This window comes from Haliotis asinina, chromosome 8, assembly GCF_037392515.1.
Source record: "Haliotis asinina isolate JCU_RB_2024 chromosome 8, JCU_Hal_asi_v2, whole genome shotgun sequence".
Taxonomy (NCBI): Eukaryota; Metazoa; Mollusca; class Gastropoda; order Lepetellida; family Haliotidae; genus Haliotis; species Haliotis asinina.
The window spans coordinates 19,904,745-19,927,812 of record NC_090287.1 but is presented as its reverse complement, the minus strand read 5'-3'; the positions used below and the strand labels follow the sequence as shown (position 1 = coordinate 19,927,812).

The 23,068-nt window shown below is 44.6% G+C and overlaps 1 protein-coding gene across 1 annotated transcript in view; it reads right to left on the bottom strand.

The window, feature by feature from the left end:
* LOC137295070 (kinetochore-associated protein 1-like) overlaps nt 1-23,068 on the bottom strand; it is a 73,882-nt gene that overhangs the window by 17,892 nt on the left and 32,922 nt on the right. The window contains exons 34-45 of the mRNA XM_067826341.1: nt 22,137-22,238; nt 20,615-20,796; nt 19,602-19,699; nt 18,059-18,224; nt 15,407-15,597; nt 14,559-14,657; nt 13,952-14,080; nt 12,874-12,990; nt 12,447-12,556; nt 11,970-12,162; nt 11,437-11,514; nt 10,960-11,055 (exon numbers count right to left, since the gene is read on the bottom strand). Of these exons, the coding sequence (XP_067682442.1) occupies nt 10,960-11,055; nt 11,437-11,514; nt 11,970-12,162; nt 12,447-12,556; nt 12,874-12,990; nt 13,952-14,080; nt 14,559-14,657; nt 15,407-15,597; nt 18,059-18,224; nt 19,602-19,699; nt 20,615-20,796; nt 22,137-22,238 (1,561 nt within the window). The remainder of the gene's footprint in view (nt 1-10,959; nt 11,056-11,436; nt 11,515-11,969; nt 12,163-12,446; nt 12,557-12,873; nt 12,991-13,951; nt 14,081-14,558; nt 14,658-15,406; nt 15,598-18,058; nt 18,225-19,601; nt 19,700-20,614; nt 20,797-22,136; nt 22,239-23,068) is intronic.

The following is a 23,068-nucleotide window of genomic DNA, read 5'->3' as shown; positions in this document are numbered from 1 at the left end:
ATTCTGGCCTAGCTTGGCTACTTCTTCACCACCCTTGTTCTTACATCAAAAGGTGGAGATTCTGGCCTAGCTTGGCTACTTCTTCACCACCCTTGTTCTTACATCGAAAGGTGGAGATTCTGGCCTAGCTAGGCTACTTCTTCACCACCCTTGTTCTTACATCAAAAGGTGGAGATTCTGGCCTAGCTAGGCTACTTCTTCACCACCCTTGTTCTTACATCAAAAGGTGGAGATTCTGGCCTAGCTAGGCTACTTCTTCACCACCCTTGTTCTTACATCAAAAGGGGGAGATTCTGGCCTAGCTAGGCTACTTCTTCACCACCCTTGTTCTTACATCAAAAGGGGGAGATTCTGGCCTAGCTTGGCTACTTCTTCACCACCCTTGTTCTTACATCAAAAGGGGGAGATTCTGGCCTAGCTAGGCTACTTCTTCACCACCCTTGTTCTTACATCAAAAGGTGGAGATTCTGGCCTAGCTTGGCTACTTCTTCACCACCCTTGTTCTTACATCGAAAGGGGGAGATTCTGGCCTAGCTTGGCTACTTCTTCACCACCCTTGTTCTTACATCAAAAGGTGGAGATTCTGGCCTAGCTTGGCTACTTCTTCACCACCCTTGTTCTTACATCAAAAGGGGGAGATTCTGGCCTAGCTAGGCTACTTCTTCACCACCCTTGTTCTTACATCGAAAGGGGGAGATTCTGGCCTAGCTTGGCTACTTCTTCACCACCCTTGTTCTTACATCGAAAGGTGGAGATTCTGGCCTAGCTTGGCTACTTCTTCACCACCCTTGTTCTTACATCAAAAGGTGGAGATTCTGGCCTAGCTTGGCTACTTCTTCACCACCCTTGTTCTTACATCGAAAGGTGGAGATTCTGGCCTAGCTTGGCTACTTCTTCACCACCCTTGTTCTTACATCAAAAGGTGGAGATTCTGGCCTAGCTTGGCTACTTCTTCACCACCCTTGTTCTTACATCAAAAGGTGGAGATTCTGGCCTAGCTTGGCTACTTCTTCACCACCCTTGTTCTTACATCAAAAGGTGGAGATTCTGGCCTAGCTAGGCTACTTCTTCACCACCCTTGTTCTTACATCAAAAGGTGGAGATTCTGGCCTAGCTAGGCTACTTCTTCACCACCCTTGTTCTTACATCGAAAGGTGGAGATTCTGGCCTAGCTTGGCTACTTCTTCACCACCCTTGTTCTTACATCAAAAGGTGGAGATTCTGGCCTAGCTTGGCTACTTCTTCACCACCCTTGTTCTTACATCAAAAGGGGGAGATTCTGGCCTAGCTAGGCTACTTCTTCACCACCCTTGTTCTTACATCGAAAGGTGGAGATTCTGGCCTAGCTTGGCTACTTCTTCACCACCCTTGTTCTTACATCAAAAGGTGGAGATTCTGGCCTAGCTTGGCTACTTCTTCACCACCCTTGTTCTTACATCAAAAGGTGGAGATTCTGGCCTAGCTTGGCTACTTCTTCACCACCCTTGTTCTTACATCAAAAGGTGGAGATTCTGGCCTAGCTTGGCTACTTCTTCACCACCCTTGTTCTTACATCAAAAGGTGGAGATTCTGGCCTAGCTTGGCTACTTCTTCACCACCCTTGTTCTTACATCAAAAGGTGGAGATTCTGGCCTAGCTTGGCTACTTCTTCACCACCCTTGTTCTTACATCGAAAGGGGGAGATTCTGGCCTAGCTTGGCTACTTCTTCACCACCCTTGTTCTTACATCAAAAGGGGGAGATTCTGGCCTAGCTAGGCTACTTCTTCACCACCCTTGTTCTTACATCGAAAGGGGGAGATTCTGGCCTAGCTTGGCTACTTCTTCACCACCCTTGTTCTTACATCGAAAGGTGGAGATTCTGGCCTAGCTTGGCTACTTCTTCACCACCCTTGTTCTTACATCAAAAGGGGGAGATTCTGGCCTAGCTTGGCTACTTCTTCACCACCCTTGTTCTTACATCAAAAGGGGGAGATTCTGGCCTAGCTAGGCTACTTCTTCACCACCCTTGTTCTTACATCAAAAGGTGGAGATTCTGGCCTAGCTTGGCTACTTCTTCACCACCCTTGTTCTTACATCGAAAGGTGGAGATTCTGGCCTAGCTAGGCTACTTCTTCACCACCCTTGTTCTTACATCAAAAGGGGGAGATTCTGGCCTAGCTTGGCTACTTCTTCACCACCCTTGTTCTTACATCAAAAGGGGGAGATTCTGGCCTAGCTAGGCTACTTCTTCACCACCCTTGTTCTTACATCGAAAGGGGGAGATTCTGGCCTAGCTTGGCTACTTCTTCACCACCCTTGTTCTTACATCAAAAGGTGGAGATTCTGGCCTAGCTTGGCTACTTCTTCACCACCCTTGTTCTTACATCAAAAGGTGGAGATTCTGGCCTAGCTTGGCTACTTCTTCACCACCCTTGTTCTTACATCAAAAGGTGGAGATTCTGGCCTAGCTTGGCTACTTCTTCACCACCCTTGTTCTTACATCAAAAGGGGGAGATTCTGGCCTAGCTTGGCTACTTCTTCACCACCCTTGTTCTTACATCAAAAGGGGGAGATTCTGGCCTAGCTTGGCTACTTCTTCACCACCCTTGTTCTTACATCAAAAGGGGGAGATTCTGGCCTAGCTAGGCTACTTCTTCACCACCCTTGTTCTTACATCGAAAGGGGGAGATTCTGGCCTAGCTTGGCTACTTCTTCACCACCCTTGTTCTTACATCAAAAGGTGGAGATTCTGGCCTAGCTTGGCTACTTCTTCACCACCCTTGTTCTTACATCAAAAGGTGGAGATTCTGGCCTAGCTAGGCTACTTCTTTCCCACCCTTTTACAAACACCAAAATGACATTAGTTTTGACTGTAAGTTTGGTACCCAGTTTTTGGCAAGTGGTACATTCTGGTCTCTGTCTCTGGTGTAGCTATTTGAATGCATACATGTTTGAACATCATACATCTCTACATCTATCCTGCTCCTGTTGCAAATCCTGTGAAGACACACTGAGTTTTTTCTTCATCTGTCCAAATCATGTCGTCCTAAGATGTAAACATTCAGTCACACATTCAATGGCTAAATAAGATGTAATATACACAGGGTGCTTGGTCTTTTCTCATGCTGTTTATGATCTACTATTTGTTGCATTTATGTATAAATGTAATGGAACATTATTCACATAAGCTATTTTACTACTCCATAATTACTTTTGGAAAATGAATATTTCAGGTATGGAATGATACAGCTAAGCTAAAAGATCTGCTACATACATAACAATCAGAATGATGTTTTAACTTCATTTTTTTATTATTGAATTGAAAGAAATATTTTGTCCTTGGCTAGAGTTTCCCTGCAGAAAGTCAGTCCTAGGCCAAAGTTTCCCTGTGGAAGGTTTGACCAGGGGAAGGTTTGGCCTGTTACACCAGTAACCCACAACCTATAACTCTACCATGATACCCCCCATGTTATTTGCTGACATCAAATATGTAAATAATGGCAATATATTTTTCAGCTGGGTGCAATGTTTATGAGATATCGCTATTACATCAGTTTGAAAAGAGGTCAAAGTGTCATGCTGACCTTGAAAATAAGGTCAAGGTCACCCACATTATCTGGTGTCTGTGCAATCCTCCAATGTACTGGCAAACAAGGATAAGTTGAGCACTGACTTGACAGTTGACCCATATTAGAATGTATGAGTGGCGCCCACTGGCTGTTGCCATTGTGAGTGAAGAGGCCCCAGGTTGTCCATGATTAAATGTAGTGGGTGCAGCTCGTGGCCTGTCTCAGAAGCTACGGGCAGAATCAATTTCACCATCATACACTGCATGTGCACTACCAGCTGATATCCTTTTCACAAACCAAAATGGGTTTGCTCATTGCTGTGTGCCACTGCCTTCTCTTAAACTCGGTTTCTGCGCTGGTCCAACTTATCCCTGTTTGCCAGTATGATGTCATCAAATTTATACAAACCTGTAGAGGTCATGAATTCTTTGAAGAATGTCCTCCTTGGGGTACATATAAGCATTTTTATGTCCATTAAAAATCCCTACGACAGTTGTAACTATTTTGATAATAAAATATTTACAAAACAAAAAACTCGTTTTTGTCTTGTGGGACCACCTTTACAGGGCCCCCCAGGCCCCCTACAGCCAAGAGCAGGTAACTCTGGCCGTCTACCTCGCACCTCACTTTTCATGCTGAACGTATCAGACAGAATGAGGGGAGGCGGGTGGCCGTACCCCAAGGAGGACATTCTTCAAAGAATTCATAACCTCTACAGGTTTGTATAATTCTTTTTCAGAAGAAGTCCTCCTTGGGGTACATATAAGCATTAAACAGACTCCCGAAGAGAAGCAATTGGGAGTGGTATTCTGTCTGACAGCAACAGTCCATTCGATCGAAGTGCAAATCTACAATTACACGGAAATAGAAAAGGCACCGACCTGGTCACCTGACCGCTGATGTCAATCAAGGCGGGGGCGTGACAAAGCTGAGGACCCGCTTGTCAAAGCTTACATGCCCATTGGCTAGAATTTGGGAAATCCCAAATGAGAAACCCCGCCCACCCAAATCAAAGTTTGGAGACCTGGACGTACGGGACACTCGCCAAACTGAACCTTGTCCATACCGCACTAGCAAGCTAAGCAGGGAAATGGAAAGGAAAGTAAGGCACCCAGCCAAAGAGGGCGGGACTAAGAAACCATCACCAAATATCACCGCCGATAAAATGGGAATGGATAGTTACCCAACACCGAGTGCAAACAGATATAGTTATCAAACAAAGCTTAATCAGCTTGAGCAGAACTATTCTGTCTACTGCAGGGAACTGACTGACCGAACCAAGCACACTCTCGTGAGTGTCTGTTCAGTTGGTAATGACGGTTCTGACGTGGCCACTGCTCTCACTGAGTGAGCTGACAACCCCTTTTTTGGGGAGACAAGCCTTTATGTATATAGACCTTGCAGCCTGCCGATACAATCCATCGGGATGCCGTCAGTGTATCAGTCGGATAGCCAGCCATTCCGCCACCACAACAGCAAAATAGCTGTTTCTCCGTACGGAGCAAGGCTATTCTCTTAAAATAACTTTAAGAGGTTTCATAACGTCTAATACACGAACCTTACGGTATGTATTATCAGACGACGCAGGCCGCATGCACCCAGTTAAATCGATAGGCGCGGTCATTCGAAGCGAATGATCGAATTTTTTTGGGCGGTATGAATCCGGTAAGCGAATGCTAACCCGATCCTTATGGAACATAGTAAGATCCGGGTCTGAAAACATGACGTGTAAGTCGCTAACACGTCTACCAGACGTAACCGCCACTAAAAAGTCGTTTTCCAACTTAACAGTTGTAACGACGGGTTGGCCAAGTCATAAACGAGAGGAGTGGGTAACCATTCCAATACAAAATTACAAATTTCACGACCGGACGCAGTCTGTCCACGCCTGTAAGAAAACGCTGTACCCGGGGGTATTGTCCCAACAAGGCAACCATCATCGGGTATGTGGAAGGCTGAAATAGCCAGGGAGTAGCCTCGAATCGTAAAAGCGGCTAAGCCAGATTCTAAACGAGACGGTAAGAACTCCAATACTTCAACTACAGTCGAAGAAAAGGGATCGAGAATCCCTCTATTTCCACACCAGCGCGCATAACAGGCTCATCTATCCTCACACTGTACATTCGTGGAATCCGTCCATGAAGCCAGAATTGTGTCTGCAACTGATGCAGGAATTCCGCTCTTTTGGAAACGATTCCGGACAGTGGCCAGGCCACCCACTGACTCCTGGGGATTGGGGTGAGGCTGGCCGTCCTGGGATAGTAGGTTCGGTCGCCGCGGTAATAGTACCGGCGGCTACACTAGCGACCTGAGTATTACCGGAAACCAGCGTTCAGACGGCCACAGAGGTGCGAGAAGCACTAGTAGCCGCGCTGGTTGGGTGGCAAGCTGAGACAGAACTTTGGAAATCAGGGGAATTGGCGTAAACGCCGACACCACCCTGTCCGTCCAGTCCCGCTGGAAGGCGTCGGCGGCAATCGCTCTCGGATCAGGAATCCGCGAACAAAAACCCCGGAATCTAGTTCGTCACTCCAGAGGCAAACAGATCCACCTAGAACGACCCAGACAGCTGGGAGATAATCCCGAATATCTCCCGCTCGAGCAACCACTCGTGGGGAGCCAGAACACGTGAGAGCGCATCTGCACGCACGTTGTCGACCCCTGGGAGATACACAGGCATAACCCGTATGCTGAACTGATCGCACCATAGTAGAAAACTGCCACGCCTCCTGAAGGAGCGACGGAGACACAGTGCCGCCCTGCTTCAGAATGTAGGACATCGCCGTCTGATTGTCCATCTCTAGACAACCACTCGGCTTCGAACCTGATCCACGAAGCGTTCGAACACCAACGTCACAGCTCTCAACTCTAACACATTGATGTGCAAGGTCGCCTCTTGGTCGGACAATAGTCCCGACATCGCGAGGTCGCCCAGGACGCATCCCCCCAACCCTGTGAGGGAGGCATCCGTCTGAACTGTGAGCGACGGTACCGGGGTCATCAGAGGTAAACCTTTGAATAGATTCCCGGTATCTGTCCACCACCGCAAGTGACGTATCAACCACTGGGGAATAGCCAGATTCTTCTCGTAGCTCTCCGAGTGGGACCACTGTTGTGCTAACGCCTGCTGAATGGAAAGCATTCTCCGACGTGCACGCCAGACTATGTCCACCGTCGCCGCCATGTTGCCTAGCAACTGAAGCCACGTCCGTGCTGAGGCAATATGGGACTGAAGGAACCTTAACACTATGCCCTGTACCTTGAAAATGCGCTCTTGGGACAGAGAAACCACCCCTCGGGTTGTCTCGAACCTCGCCCCTAAGAAAACCAGATCCTGCCTCGGCACGAATTGATTTTTAAGATAGATAACCCAACCTAGTCTGGTGAGAATATCCATCACCTGCTGTGTGGATTCTCGACTTAGGTGTTGGGAGAGCGCTCTGAGGATCCAGTCGTCCAGGTACGGGAAACAAAAGTTGCCCTGCGCCCTGGCGACCTGAACTGGTACTAGCATGAGTTTGGTGAACACCCTTGGCGCCGTGGAGATGCCGAAGGGGAGCACACGAAACTGATAACAAACCCCGTCGAAGGAAAACCGAAGGTATTTCCTGAACTCGGGATGCATCGGTACATGGAGGTATGCGTCTTTGAGGTCGATTGACGTAAGCCAATCCCCTGCCTCTACAGACGAGATCACTAACCTCAGTGTCTCCATCTTGAAAGACGGCACCTCTATCAAGTTGTTCAAACCCTTGAGATTTAGAATGGGTCTGAACCCTCCGTTCTTTTTGGTTACCAGGAAAAAAGTGGAGTAAAACCCCATAGTCTCCTGTCCTGATGGAACCATCTCTATAGTTGCCTTGTCCAGTAAAGACTGAATTTCGGCACGGAGGATTGCCACTTTTTCCGGCGACTTCGGCACCGGAGTGCAGCGAATCCCGGCAAAAGGAGTAAGCTCTCGCTTCCACTGTGGCGTGTGGCCATCCCTGAGTAATAACGTGAGGCGACCACCCACAGGAATTTCGGGTAGAAGGCAAAGTGTCCCGGCCGACGGCAGAGATTGCCGCTTGCAACGGGACAACTGAGGGCTCCGGAGGTACTCCCTTTACCCCTGCCCTTGCTCTTCCGTGCCTGTAGTGGAGCAGTCCACTTCGGCGCATCCTTAGACTGAGTCGCAGGATAGCTTGAGCTGAGGACCGAAGGCCGCGAGCGAGAGGTGGAGGGTTGTTCAAGAAAAGACTTAAGAGTCCTTGAATTGACTAACGGCCTCCGCAGCCTCACTAACTCCCGTCAAAGCCCCCGGGAACAGGGTCATGCCCAGTCGGACAGGCAGAGACAGCAGTGCCTGCTGTGTAGCCGGTGAATACCTGGCGACAGCCATAACCTACGAAGGCCAATCACAGCATACATCATCTGACTCGTGAACGCATTAAGTCGCGCGTCAAATGTGAATGCACCTCCGTAAGTTGCCGCTCTAACGTGGACGAGGAAAAATCCTCGTCCCCGTCCTCCTGCGACACCACCTGCCTCTGCAAGACAGAGAGGTAGGCTGAGTGCATCGCAACCTTAAGTTGCTGCACGGCGTTCCGATATTGCTCCTCAAAGGAGCGGAAACCGAGCGCAACACCTGGTTCGATGAGGTACAAAGCGGCAAGCGGCGACCCTGGCCAGACGACCCCCCAAGCGCGATCGAGGCGTACACGCACTCGTCGACAGCGGGAGGGTCAAATAGCGCATCGTCCCCCATCAAATAGCCGGTCAAGCTTCGGGAGATCGAACCGCGAACGGCTACCCTACAGGAGCAGATTAATTACCTCACTGAGGAGTGAAGGTAAAATAGGCAATTGAGCCGTGTAGGGACACGGAGCAAACGCTTCCCCAAGAAGACAAAACTCCGCGGGATCGGGGGCGTCCGCAGGGACGACCACCTGCGGCACAGCCCCTTGATCTCGGTTACCCTGAACGGAGTAAACACTTCCCAGGAAGACGAAACTCCGTGGAATCGGGTCAGTGCTACCGCGATCCATTCGCGTACCTGCCCCGGGGACGAACGGAGCGAAAAGCTCCGAATCGGCCTCCGTCGGTTCGCCGAAAAAAGAAGGCGTCGAGACCTCGTGAGATCGACCGCCGAAGTAGGGACCCCGATGCACTGAGCGGAACCGATGCAGGCGGCAAAGCCGGTGCTCGAACCGCCAGTTTGGTTGCCGGTAACCCCGACGCACAAGGGACCCGTCAACAAGGACAACAGACCCAGAAGAGCCGAGTTGTCGGAGTCGGCCTACCTCTGGTTCACTGAAAAACCAGGGCGCCGAGACCCCGTGGTGTCGACTGCCAAAGCAGCAACACCCGATGCACTGAGCGGAACCGAGGCAGGCGGCAAAGCCGGTGCTCGAGAACCACCAGTTAGGTTGCCGGTAACCCCGACGCACAAGGGACCCGTCAACAAGGACAACAGACCCAGAAGAGCCAAGATGTCCGAGTCGGCCTACCCCTGGCTCATTGAAGAACCAGGGTGTCGAGACCCTGTGGGGTCGGCTGCCGAAGCAGGGACACCCGATGCACTGAGCGGAACCGAGGCAGGCGGCAAAGCCGGTGCTCGGGAACCACCAGTTAGGTTGCCGGTGACCAACGATACGAGACCCGATGGACCGGCGCCGGCAAGCGGAATTGCACCCGAGCCGGTGCTCGGTGCAAAACCCCTAGAGCCAGCTGGGAAAACGACACCAGAGCCGTAGCTTGGATTTGAGATTCCCACAGGGACAGCACCCGTGCCTGAGCCTAGACCCAAGACTTGGGTGCACCCCGAAACTGTAACAATCAGAACCAACTAATGGTAACTGATGTACAGAAAACATACGCAATTGAACACACATTATGCAAAATATAAACGCACGGGCGATAATAAATTGCCAAAATACATTAACCCAGCTAAACAACAAAGTATAAGCGGATAAATGCAATAACAAGTGTGCACACACAAGTGTGTAATGCAATGAAAAAGACGAAAAGTCTTAAAAACCAACATCCCCATTTTGACTGAAACAAGAACAAATGGGTTAAGACATCTTAGCATGTAAAACATACTAATAAGAAACACGTAGGAATAAGTGAGACGCAAGCGAAACACTTCCCGCACTAAAAAGAAGCCATAAAGACCGCCATCTTGCCTGCCACATGACAGGAAGATAGGACCCGACCGGCAAAGTTACAACAATATATGAATGAAAATTTCAGCCAAGAAATTCCAACTAACGCCCGTGCGAAAGAAAAGGAACCATACATACAGTAGCTGACTCTTTCTCACTCATAATTCCGTAGGCAGATAGCACAAACACTATCTAAATGGACCACACACGTCTTTCTAGTCGAACGACAGCATGAAAAGTGAGGTGCGAGGTAGACGGCCAGAGTTACATGCTCTTGGCTGTAGGGGGCCTGGGGGGCCCTGTAAAGGTGGTCCCACAAGACAAAAACGAGTTTTTTGTTTTGTAAATATTTTATTATCAAAATAGTTACAACTGTCGTAGGGATTTTTAATGGACATAAAAATGCTTATATGTACCCCAAGGAGGACTTCTTCTGAAAAAGAATAGAAGGTTTTGGGTACAACAGTACATGAAATACCTCAGGACAACAGTGAATGAGATGTCATGAAAGTGGTCAAAGTGTCATGGTAACCTTGTAAATAGGTTCAAAGTCACCAAAATCAACTGGTGTCTGTGTAATACCCCAATGTAAGCTGTCCCCACATTTGAACTCAGTGGGTACAATGGTTCGAGACATATCTCGTTGACAATAATCACAATGTATGTACGTACACTGCTGGATATATAGTCCCTCGGTCCACGTTGCAACGAGGGACAACAATAATAAGTCAAGAAGTTGCTTGTCTACTATTTAAAACAAGTGGGGTCAAGACTAGATCAAATCAACAGATACTGGTTAACTGGCAGATACAAATAAGAATCAACAAATGGTCACTTTACAAGTAATATGGATACAGGTGAAAAACAGATCAGAGAAAGTAATCGGTCTACTATGGATTTTACAGATGGTAGTCCAATAATGGCAAGGTTCTGGAGAGGCATGTAATAGTTGGTATTTAAATATACGACAAAATGTTACAGACGTGAACTTCTTCATTGTATACAAAACGTTTCTGGGGTATTCCTTGTCCCTTCATGGTCACCTTACGAAGGCGCAAAGAATAGCCCCAAAACGTTGTACAATAAAGAAGTAGTTGACATTCATAATGCTTTATTTTATAAATGATGGTAAGATCTACTGATGAATGCAAATGAGAGTCAAAGGTAAATAATTTGCGAGTCAACACAGATTGGTTTTACTGGTTTCCAATATTAGTCAGTTGTGAATTCCGATTGGAAGCAAGCCATAGCTGCCTTTGCCTACCTCCTCTCTCTCCGCTTCTCCATGGTACTGCTGTTCATATTCTGAAGGTGGATATCTTCTGTTGTATACACTGATATACTCCAGGAGTTTCAAACCCTGTAGAAAACAGTCATCAAAGTCAACACGAAATATAAATCACAATAATGTCACATTTGCAGATTTCCAAATTGGGAAGACTATGCATATTGAAAACCATATGTGTGATGAATGTAAACCAAATGTATACACTTAACTTCAGTATATTGATGCAGTGTGCTGAGGCATGGGGTGGGTTGGGGTAACTGGGCATTGCGTGTGTGCACCGTGTGATGAGCGAGAGCATGCGTGTTGTCACTGTGGACATTGAATAAAAACATTGAAATTGAACAATTTTCCAGGTTTGTATCTTAAACCATGTCTCCAAACATAGGTCTGGTCAGTGTACCGCAGTGTGTGATAGATACATCCATGAAACACTGCAATTTGAAACAAACTCACCTTAATGGCTTTTTGACTATCGTATTGCTCTAACTCCTCCAGTAAGAACCTGATGGTCTCATAGTCATAGGGGTTGCACTTGAAAAGACACAAGGATAGGATTAGAGTAGCACATGTAATACTTCTGAAGCCTTCACGAAGACATCATAGGTGTCATTGATACATGATAAATATCGTTCAATTCAAATTCCTTTCAAATCATCCACAGAAATCAACATGTTTCTTTGTTCCCACATTTGGCGATATTTGACCTATTAGACAGCATCATATGATTAACTGAGTCTGGACCAGACAATCCAATGACTGATGTTCTGAGCAACGATTTATGTCAACAAAGTTCAATGACTTGTTCTGAGCCAGAATCTCAGCAGTGTCATTGACATAGGGATAAGTTAGTTAGGATAAACTGTATCTTGAAGCAAACCAATGCTGGTGAGCCAAAGAGACTCAGTGCCTCAGAAAAAATCACAGTTCGAACTAAGAGAGATCAGTTTTTCTGTTTTCTTTCAGTCAGAATCTAGAAGAATACCCACTCGTTTCAATAATTTATTCAGTTCTGCCTCCAACACGTCAGATTCTGGCAGCACTCTGATGGCTGCTCTGGCTTTGGCAGTGCGAGACCGACGCTGGGCTAGATTGCATGTCCCCTCCCACAGAGGCATCTCCAGTGACAGCACGTGCTGGATGTAGGTCATCAGGCCCTCTTTCACATCCAGGTCAAAGTCTCTGTAACCATGGTAAGAGATATTTCAATTTGATAAAATTTCAGCCATCATACATTTCTGACAAAATCCTATATCAAGTATGTGGGGAGGGGGCACAGTTCTTGTCATCAAATGATTTATAGACAAAACAAATTAGCCTTGGCAGCACAAGAGCATTGGACACTGATGACTTCATCCAGAGGGAAGCTGACAGTGAGGCTGTTAGGACTCCAAATGTTTGTAATGACAGTTCGACAGGCACATATTGGGAATTTGCACAAATAGATATGAAAAGACACCACCCACTTGCAGTAATCTGTGATAATGCTGACATCAGCAGCATCATTGAAGGCAATGGCTTTTAGAATTTTCAATCTCTCCTTTGTAGTTCCTTGGAATGCAGGTTTAAAATCAATCTGTAAACATCGGTAATGATCATCAATACAGTGCCTTAACATAAAACTTCTGACATGTTTCAAGATTCCTTTCTAGTATCACTCTACATGATAAAGTATGCTTGTTAGATCATCCTTTAAAAATCATCCTAAAAATGTAACCACAACCTGTCAAACTTACAAACTGCATCCAACATTTCATTATAATAGTTACTAAAAGGTTACAAATTTCTTAGTAATGTGATTGAAAAGCAGCAGATACGTTTGTACATTTGAGTGCAGGCATAAAAGACGAAAATGTTTAATACAGTTTCAGTTCTGAACAATATGACCTTCACCTTGATCTTACTCAGGCGATGCCCCCATGTGGCTCTAGTTTCCATGGTTTCCGCCATGGTGGTCACCTTGACCTCCTGTAGCAGACAACCCATCGCTCGTCCCACTGATGCCAGAGCCTGCACAGAAGGTGGTCACAGCATTGAAACATGCCTCCGGAATTCTAAAACTATTCTGGACCATTGAGTATTGGCTCTTTGTTGTAAAAGTGAGACCTCTGTTCTCGTTACTTGAAAACAAAGATCTGAGGACATTTTACTTTGAGCCACACTACAATGACTTCTTCCAATCAAGCACACTGAATTTCTTATCAGGAAAGAAGGAGTCAGAAGGGTTCTTTATGTATTCAATCCCGAAAACGTTAACAAGGGGCTATCTGAATGTTACATTCTATACAACTTGAAGTGTTGCAATACTGTATCGGCCATCTGTTAGACAATCCAGATTTCTGTGATTCAATTTTAACTTAAGAATAAATATTTTATAAAGTGTAGTCTGGAATGGAAGTCACCAGTTAAGTGTGCTATAACACCTAATGTTAATGGGATTGCATGGTATGTTAGTACTCACATTCGGTTTTCTATAAACTAGAATAAACTAGTACCAGTACATAAAACCTAAGAGTAGACATTTCACAAAACAAAACAACAACAACAACAGCAGCAAAAAACGCAAAAAACCAAAACAAAACAAACATAAGTAACATGTCACATAAGATTGACACATGTCTGAGTTATAATGCATGGCAAGCATGATGTTGCACAGGGGGCATTACTCACTCAGTAGTGTTCACATATGTATATCAGCCTAATGTGACTACCCAGGCACCAGCAGTTATCAGGGCCTTGATTTTCTAAGCTCTCTTGGCGCTAGGATAGTTGTATGTGCCATGCATTAACATTAACTTACAACTATCTTAGCGCTAAGAAAGCTTCGAAAATGTAGGCCCTGTCCTTGTACTCGGAAAACATCAGAGCAATCTCACCATAGTTTATCATAATGAAAAGAACTTTTGAAACTGAGTAAAATGACAATGAACAACTAAGTTTTAATGGTGCTACACAAGCACGCAATACTGACCATGAGTTTCTTGTAGTTGTGCCCTGAGGTAGACACCAACATCTTGAGTGTCTCCATCATCACCTTGTGAGGCTGACTGATGATGTAGGACAGACCAAGCTTCTGGTCCACCTTGCGGGCATTGAAGATCTGCACAGAGAAACAAGCGAGAGTGAGAGAGAGAGGTCCACTATTTCTGTCTGTATTCAGAGTTATCTAAAGTTTGCTTACTAATGGATCAGGATTATGGTTTTTAAAATGATCAGTGAGTGAACCCCACCCACACATGTGTGAGTGAGAGTGAGTGAGTGAGAGAGTGAGTGAGAGAGTGTGTGAGAGAGAGAGAGAGAGAGAGAGAGAGAGAGAGAGAGAGAGAGAGAGAGAGAGAGAGAGAGAGAGAGAGAGAGAGAGAGAGAGAGAGAGAGAGAGAGAGAGAGAACACAACAACGGTAAATGGTTATGTTCTTGAAAAATATGGAAACCGAATTCTGGTGAATTGCGGAGTTGATCCCGTGTTTGTTGGTTTCAGGCACTGGTAAGGGCATGGTAGAAGACAAATCTCATAGCTATTTTGACAGATCTATTTACCAGTTAACTTCAAACAGGAAAACCATGACACAATACGTACCTTTGTGAGAATACCAAATGTGAGTTCCTGCATCAGAGGCGCAAATTTTTCTTTTGCTGTGGTCAAGTGACTAACAACTTGAGTCAGCTCAGCTGTTCTCTGTTTCACAGGAGGGAAATTGTCAGTGACAACAGAATTCATACAGGAAAAAATATAATAAAATAACTCACACTCTTTTTTAGATGAAATAGATGAAACAGAACCATAGAATAACTGTCCAAAGGCAGCACAGCCTTAAACAGGCACTCAAAGAAACAATAGTACCATTCTGATCAAATGAAATATTCAAACATTGGTTGCAGTGGCCAAGCGACCAAGCAATCAATCAAATTTTCTCATAATCCAACACAAACAATTTTGGAACTACTGTTTTAGTTGTTGAAACACTTGATGATGCAAAAAGTTGCCAGGGCCAGAAAACATGTTTAATTCTTAGAAAACTCACTTCACTTAAAGATAAGTCATCACTCAACATTTCTTGAAGACTCCAGGAGGTTTATGTTCTTGATATATTTGTCATCACAAAGTAGCAATCTCTATTGTCTTACAAGGAAAATTTGCAAATGCATTTTCTCAAAAATACCGAAGCTTGAAAATTGGTCAAAGTGTCATGGTGACCTTGTAAATAAGGTCAAGGTCACCCAAACTGACTGGATGTCTGCATAATTCCCCAATGAAGTCTGTCACTAAATCTGAAGAAACTTGATACAACAAAGCCCCATTCCATGTTGCAGCAGAGGACAACTAAACGTTGGCCCTGCGGTACTTCCCACAGAAGATGTGTTTAAGACTTGACAGATGTTCTACTTGGCATTTTATTTGCCATCTGGTTTGATGTTGATACCCACCTGTCTGTGTTCAAATCCCATGTCGAACTGCGTGACATGTTGTGTGAGGGAGGACATAATGTGGCTGGCAAATCGGTGAGCCAGTTCCAGATGGGAGTTCTCTCTCAGGTGAAGCAGGAGAGGGAGGAGGGGCTCCGACATGTTCTGCACCACCGTCGGAGACAACTTCGTCACTACAGCATCCTTGTTCCCTGACAAGGTAAACATCAGAAATTAGTTCATGAGTTTTCAGCTGATTTTGACAATTGCTGAGGTATTTCACATGTCTATGTTTCACAAAGTATGAACTCCCATAATTTAACAGTACCCAGGGCTATATTAAGACGTTTGTGATTAGTCTTACAATTAAAGAATCAAATTTGTTCAGGGGTGTATAATACATTCTCTGCATTATTATTTCATACAAAATGACATTCAACCAGTCAAGTCATGGACCAACAACTCTGCACCATACTTACCACAAACAACAAAGTACTGAGGACCATTTGGACCAGGAACCCTCACACTTAATGGTACTTGAGGATTCAAAATACCTCATACAAGACTGCCAGTGTCACTGATAAAATAACCACATAACACTAGGGCAAATTTTGAAACCATATTTTTAAAATGAAAAACAATCTTGACGCCTTGTGCTATATTTTATTTCCTGCAACTAAGATAGATATACCCCTGGAAAACAAATTTGATAAACACATTAAAATTGATGATCACTGGAACCTACAGCACAGGGATTCACAAAAACCTAAAAAGGATGTAATCTAAGCTACTGAAAAGGAAAGTGTGTAACTGCAATCTTGCACAGAGATGAATCAAAAGCTCTATCTAACATGCCCCTTAACTTTAAATTCTCAGTATATAAACAAATTTTCTAGCATCTGCATGTATGCACTTCTTTTCCAGTGACAACCTTGCACGATTGTAACTGGATACTATGGTGATTACTTGTAGTGAGGGATGGGACAGCCAACAGGTAGTTGACAGTGAGAGACAGCACCTTACAGGAAGTCATCACTAACGACTCCTCCTTAAACCAACCACTATTGTATTTACCTGTAGTGAGGGATGGGACAGCCAGCAGGTAGTTGACAGTGAGAGACAGCACCTTACTGGAAGTCATCACTAACGACTCCTTAAACCAACCACTATTGTATTTACCTGTAGCGAGGGATGGGACAGCCAACAGGTAGTTGACAGTGAGAGGCAGCACCTTAGTGGAAGTCATCACTAACGACTCCTTAAACCAACCACTATTGTATTTACCTGTAGCGAGGGATGGGACAGCCAGCAGGTAGTTGACAGTGAGAGGCAGCACCTTACTGGAAGTCATCACCAACGACTCCTTAAACCAACCACTATTGTATTTACCTGTAGCGAGGGATGGGACAGCCAGTATGTAGTTGACAGTGAGAGACAGCACCTTACAGGAAGTCATCACTAACGACTCCTCCTTAAACCAACCACTATTGTATTTACCTGTAGTGAGGGATGGGACAGCCAGCAGGTAGCTGACAGTGAGAGACAGCACCTTACTGGAAGTCATCACTAACGACTCCTTAAACCAACCACTATTGTATTTACCTGTAGCGAGGGATGGGACAGCCAACAGGTAGTTGACAGTGAGAGGCAGCACCTTAGTGGAAGTCATCACTAACGACTCCTTAAACCAACCACTATTGTATTTACCTGTAGCGAGGGATGGGACAGCCAGCAGGTAGTTGACAGTGAGAGGCAGCACCTTACTGGAAGTCATCACCAACGACTCCTTAAACCAACCACTATTGTATTTACCTGTAGCGAGGGATGGGACAGCCAACAGGTAGTTGACAGTGAGAGGCAGCACCTTAGTGGAAGTCATCACTAACGACTCCTTAAACCAACCACTATTGTATTTACCTGTAGCGAGGCATGGGACAGCCAGCAGGTAGTTGACAGTGAGAGGCAGCACCTTACTGGAAGTCATCACCAACGACTCCTCCTTAAACCAACCACTATTGTATTTACCTGTAGCGAGGGATGGGACAGCCAGCAGGTAGTTGGCAGTGAGAGGCAGCACCTTAGTGGAAGTCATCACTAACGACTCCTCCTTAAACCAACCACTATTGTATTTACCTGTAGCGAGGGATGGGACAGCCAGCAGGTAGTTGACAGTGAGAGGCAGCACCTTACTGGAAGTCATCACTAACGACTCCTCCTTAAACCAACCACTATTGTATTTACCTGTAGCGAGGGATGGGACAGCCAACAGGTAGTTGACAGTGAGAGGCAGCACCTTACTGGAAGTCATCACTAACGACTCCTCCTTAAACCAACCACTATTGTATTTACCTGTAGCGAGGGATGGGACAGCCAGCAGGTAGTTGACAGTGAGAGGCAGCACCTTACTGGAAGTCATCACTAACGACTCCTCCTTAAACCAACCACTATTGTATTTACCTGTAGCGAGGGATGGGACAGCCAGCAGGTAGTTGACAGTGAGAGGCAGCACCTTAGTGGAAGTCATCACTAACGACTCCTCCTTAAACCAACCACTATTGTATTTACCTGTAGCGAGGGATGGGACAGCCAACAGGTAGTTGACAGTGAGAGGCAGCACCTTACTGGAAGTCATCACTAACGACTCCTCCTTAAACCAACCACTATTGTATTTACCTGTAGCGAGGGATGGGACAGCCAACAGGTAGTTGACAGTGAGAGGCAGCACCTTACTGGAAGTCATCACTAACGACTCCTCCTTAAACATGGGTGACAGATTCCACTCAGCATGCATCTCAGAGGCCATTACCTGTTGCTCCACCGACATGCTGTTGTTGGGGCTCTGTAATACAGATTATGTCACAGATTCAGGCTGCACATACGTAGAATCCATGGCAGGCCTCAAATTCATGGCAGATTTCCAATCCATGCCTAGCTGCCGCACCTACCCTAATCTGTGGTGGATTTCCTACTCATCGTCATTAGAACATTTCAGCTCAGTAGAATAGGGGTTGACAAAACATGATGACAGACAAAAGAATGAAAATGCGTAAAAATATTTATTTATTATAAATCTAAATCTGTCCATCACAGATCTGATGTCTGTTCAACTGGAACCTATGGGGGTTTGAGTGTCAGTCACATACAGTTAGAGTTCTTAGATGCGGTGACAGTTCCCAGTCTGCCGCCACAAACGTCTGGCGTCGAAAAACGTCGGGCAGGTAGAGATTATGATATCATGCAGTAATGATGTCATGTAACAATCGAACAGTGAAATGGATCAGGAAACCTGTCATAGATTAGAGAACCATCACAGATCTGAGTCCTATATATATACTGAACACAAAACCATGGGGATCACGAATACCCTCCTTGATATTTTTATGAAATGTTGTGCTCAATCTTCACTGAAAATATTATCTCCAAAAGGATTCCTTATTTCTCTTTTTTTGGTCCAGTATATATCAAAACACTGAAATATATTTATTACTAAAATAATTGATACTATGAGAAATGTAATATTCTAAAACGGGGCATGGTGGGCGAGCTGGCTAAGGCGCCAGGCTAGTGATCCAGCGAGGTTGAGGTTTCGGGATCGAGCCCACCTGTGACCGGGTTTAAAAACCTTGGAGTCAACTTTGTGTGCAGACTCTTTCGGTGTTGTCACAACCCCTAGTGTACAGTACACAACCCTGTGCACTTAAAAGAACCCACGAATCCGTTGGTATATGACCAGATGGTGGCCACATGAACACATGCATACACCTAGTTGCGGCTAAAGCAACGTGCAGTAAACTTGGACAAAGTGCTGTGACTATGTCAGTCAATTGGGTACCTCGTTATATTGAGAGAGCCACAATAAACTTGGTGCGTCTAGTGGCAGTAAGAGTTGTATACTCCCCAGGGAGATGAAATTGAAATACGATGTGCTGTTGAGATTGACATCCGGTGATCGAGGGAAAAATACCAGCGCCATGAGCATGCACTAGTGCGTGGATATGTGCGCTATATAAATATCCAATCTATCTATCTATCTAAAACGCATTTTGAAATAGTACTTTCTGCTATTTTCATCTTTGAACTTCACAATGATATCAATATTATTCAATTCACAAACTGTTTGACAGTTAATGAATTAAATAGATAGTAGACCATAGAAAAGAGTCTTAAGACTCCATTCCTCTCGGAATCCCCACTGCAGAGATATTCCATGACCTACTTGTACTGACTGAGAATAGTCGCCAACTTCACATTGTCTGCTAACATCCAGACACAGGGACAGGGCTCGATACAGGTCCAGACACGCACTCATACGTTCTGAAACCAACACAATCAACGTGCCTTCATACTACTACATGAGCGCAGGAAAATATATCCCTCTTCAGACTGTTTGAACCAATTCTCCCTCTACATATATTATCTTATAACAATACATTGAAAAGATTTTTCTAATGGACATGAAAGTTTCTGACACAAGCATGACTCAGGGAAACAAACAGACATTAGGATAAACACAGTCTACACTAGTGGGGTACATAACACACTGTCAAGAAGGTCACACATTGTAACCATAATTACAGGAGTCTTGCAAGCTATTCTATCATCAGATCATTGTTGGAGCCTGTGCTGAAACAAGCATGGGGAACTAGTGACCTATCCTTTCTTGAATCCCTGTATATGTTTGACATGAAACATAAAAAACAAGGAGGTTTTGATCCAACATATGAACCAAAGAAGACATAATTTAGATTTAGATTTAGATTTCAAGATTCAGTACTTGCTGTTGAAATCAGCTGGGATGCAACTGGCAACCGATACCTTGCCTTGGAAGCGAATGGTTAATACTGACAAATAGTCACTTCGTTCACTGCTACCCTTCATAGGAAGGGTTTCAGGTTCACAACCAGGCATGTGATATTTTATGATAGTATTTAGTAACAGCAAGTCAAACTTATATCAATCTTTTAAACTTGCACATGTAAAATAATTCTGAAGACAGTCCCTGCAACCCGTGCAATTGGGTTAAAAAATCCCTGTCATTTCTTGCAGATGCCCATGAACCTGCAGACAACAGAGTGCCGTCACTGGAGGTTTATAAGCTGAGAAAAGTGTAGGGTACTAGGCACCCATTCTTTCTTAATCCACATGGTGGGCTGATGGACACATAGGGCAGGGCATTGGGGACTTATTCGTTACAGAATCGCCATTGAGTATTTTGTTGAAACAGCTGACCTGGACTGCACATGGTGAGAGCAAGACTGGCCAGTTCGACAGCAGTGTAGGACAGATCCCGCAGCTTGCTGCTGCCCTCCAATGTGTCGTCCTCCTTCTTCTGGCACAGCTGCAGGAAGGACAGTGCCACCTTGTACAGGGTCTCAGCTGTGGAGCAGGACGGGTCACTCTCCAGCAGCTTACTGCAAAATACCACATGTGAACATCCTAAACAATTATTTGTGAGTCTATGCTGTTTTGTGAGCGAGTGAGTGGGTTTAGTTTTATGCCACACTCACCACTATTTCAAATATATGATGACAAGAAAGGTTACTAACAGTGGATTATGAACCTTATGCATGAACTCAGATTATTTTACGGCTTAGAATTCTTCATATATACTCTGACTGATTGAAAGGACTGCAGGATAACATCATGGATCAGATGTGATTTGAAGTGTCTCACAGACTGCTGAAAATTCACCATGACTGAAACCATAGTACAATTCTTAAAGGTCACATCCAACCAAAAAAGCAAACACGATTAAAACACAATTATCACTTATTGATGATATATAAAATGCAATGCTGGTTAAACAAAATAAACACACAAAATTATAAGTGTAATTGCAAATCAAAAGTGTAATATTATGTACTTGGGTTTACCTCCCTCGAAACGAAGCAGCTGTGATACCAAACCAAGTCAGAGCCAGTGGTTGTGCTTTCAAGTGTAACAAAACTTGTTCATTGGCCACTGGTTCATTTGCCAATACGCTTAGCCAGCTCTTTGTTTATGACTTATAAGCCCGAGAGGTGTTAATTGCATGTGGTCAGTGACTGAAGTTGTGCATTGCATATTGTCATTACCAGACATACAGGCAGACACATAAGTATCAGTAAAGCAGACACTGAGTTGTCTGAGTTGACAGAATTTGCTTATCACAATCAACAAGTTTTTTTAAAAGTAACAAGTAGATTACATGTATGTCCTTGTTTCTTTACACATCCAAAATTAGACTACTGCTCACGACCTCATACTCCGGGCAGGCATACTGTATGAAGATCCGCAAACCTATTCACTGCGCATACGTTATGAGTGCTGGGGGCAAAATTAGTGAATCGTTTGACCTCTGATTTCGTGAACTTTTTTCCATCGTGTTTTTTTTCAACTTCATAGGTTGAACTGACATTTTTGATGTCTTGTTTCACTAAGTGCATACCAAAAGGTATCAAAATTTGCAAACTTGTGTTTTACGTTGCATGTGACCTTTAAGATCCTAAACAATTTATTTGTGAGTCAATGCTGTTGTGTGAAGCTGAAAGCAATGTTTATCAATTTTGATATATGGTAACTATCATGACAGCTCTTGCTTGCTTATACTGATGGCAAACTAGTCCTGGAGGGCGGCACTCAACAATATGTCTCAACACTATGAAGACTGCAAGAAATGACAAAGTGTAATAGTAAACAACCAACATAACAATAACTGCTTTAGCGAATGAGGCCATGGAAACACTTTCTCCCCTGCTGGTACTCATCTTACCTGCAGTGTTTGACTGCCGTCTCCATGTCACCTGTGCCGGAAGCCTTGATCGCCAGCTGACCGTGGAGATGGACCAGCGATATATCCAGCAGACTGGTCAGTCTGTGAACAACACACATAACCTAATGGCTAACTGCTGCATTAAATGTCAAGTGAAACCTTTGTGGTGAATACTCATACACATTTGCCATCCTTCTCACTACTTTAAAGTTAAATGAATATATCACTGTGTATGTATAATAAAGGTATTATTATAACATAGTGTCTTGTACTTCAGTAATAAGATACTGTCTTGCTAAATAATGTTAACTAGAAAAGACACACTCAATGACGGTAGCAATATTGATGAATATCAGGGATACAATTCACTTAGGAGATAAACATTATGTGCTGGCCAATTTCCGGGTATTATTGAGTATTTGAAGCACAGGAATGCGTTTGGAATTTGGAATTTGCATTTTTTGAATGAAATATTCCTGTGCTTTAAATACTCAATAACACCCGCAAATTGGCCATGACGTGATGTTTAATGACATTGTAAAGAAAACAGTAAACCAAAGGGTTTTACTGTCTGCACTACGTTTACACTGAGTACAGCTACAGCAGTGAAGTGTCATCAGCTGGCCGTTTCAGCTGGTTCCCATGGTAGCATCTGGAGTGGCTCATTTGTGACGTCATTCTAACTTTACGTCACAATATGATTTGAATGACATCACCACTGTTGACGCCACAACAAAACTATTGTTTGCGGTGTTTCTACGAGCCTATACACAGTGAATAGTCTTGCAGTTTCCGTGATTCTAATACCATTTGATCATGTTTTTCAACCAATCAGATTACAGAACACAGTGACTTTTGGATTACAATTCAAAATAGCTGGAGATCTGATGGGCTACATGAATTATGCATAAATTGCAGTGGTATGTAGTGAT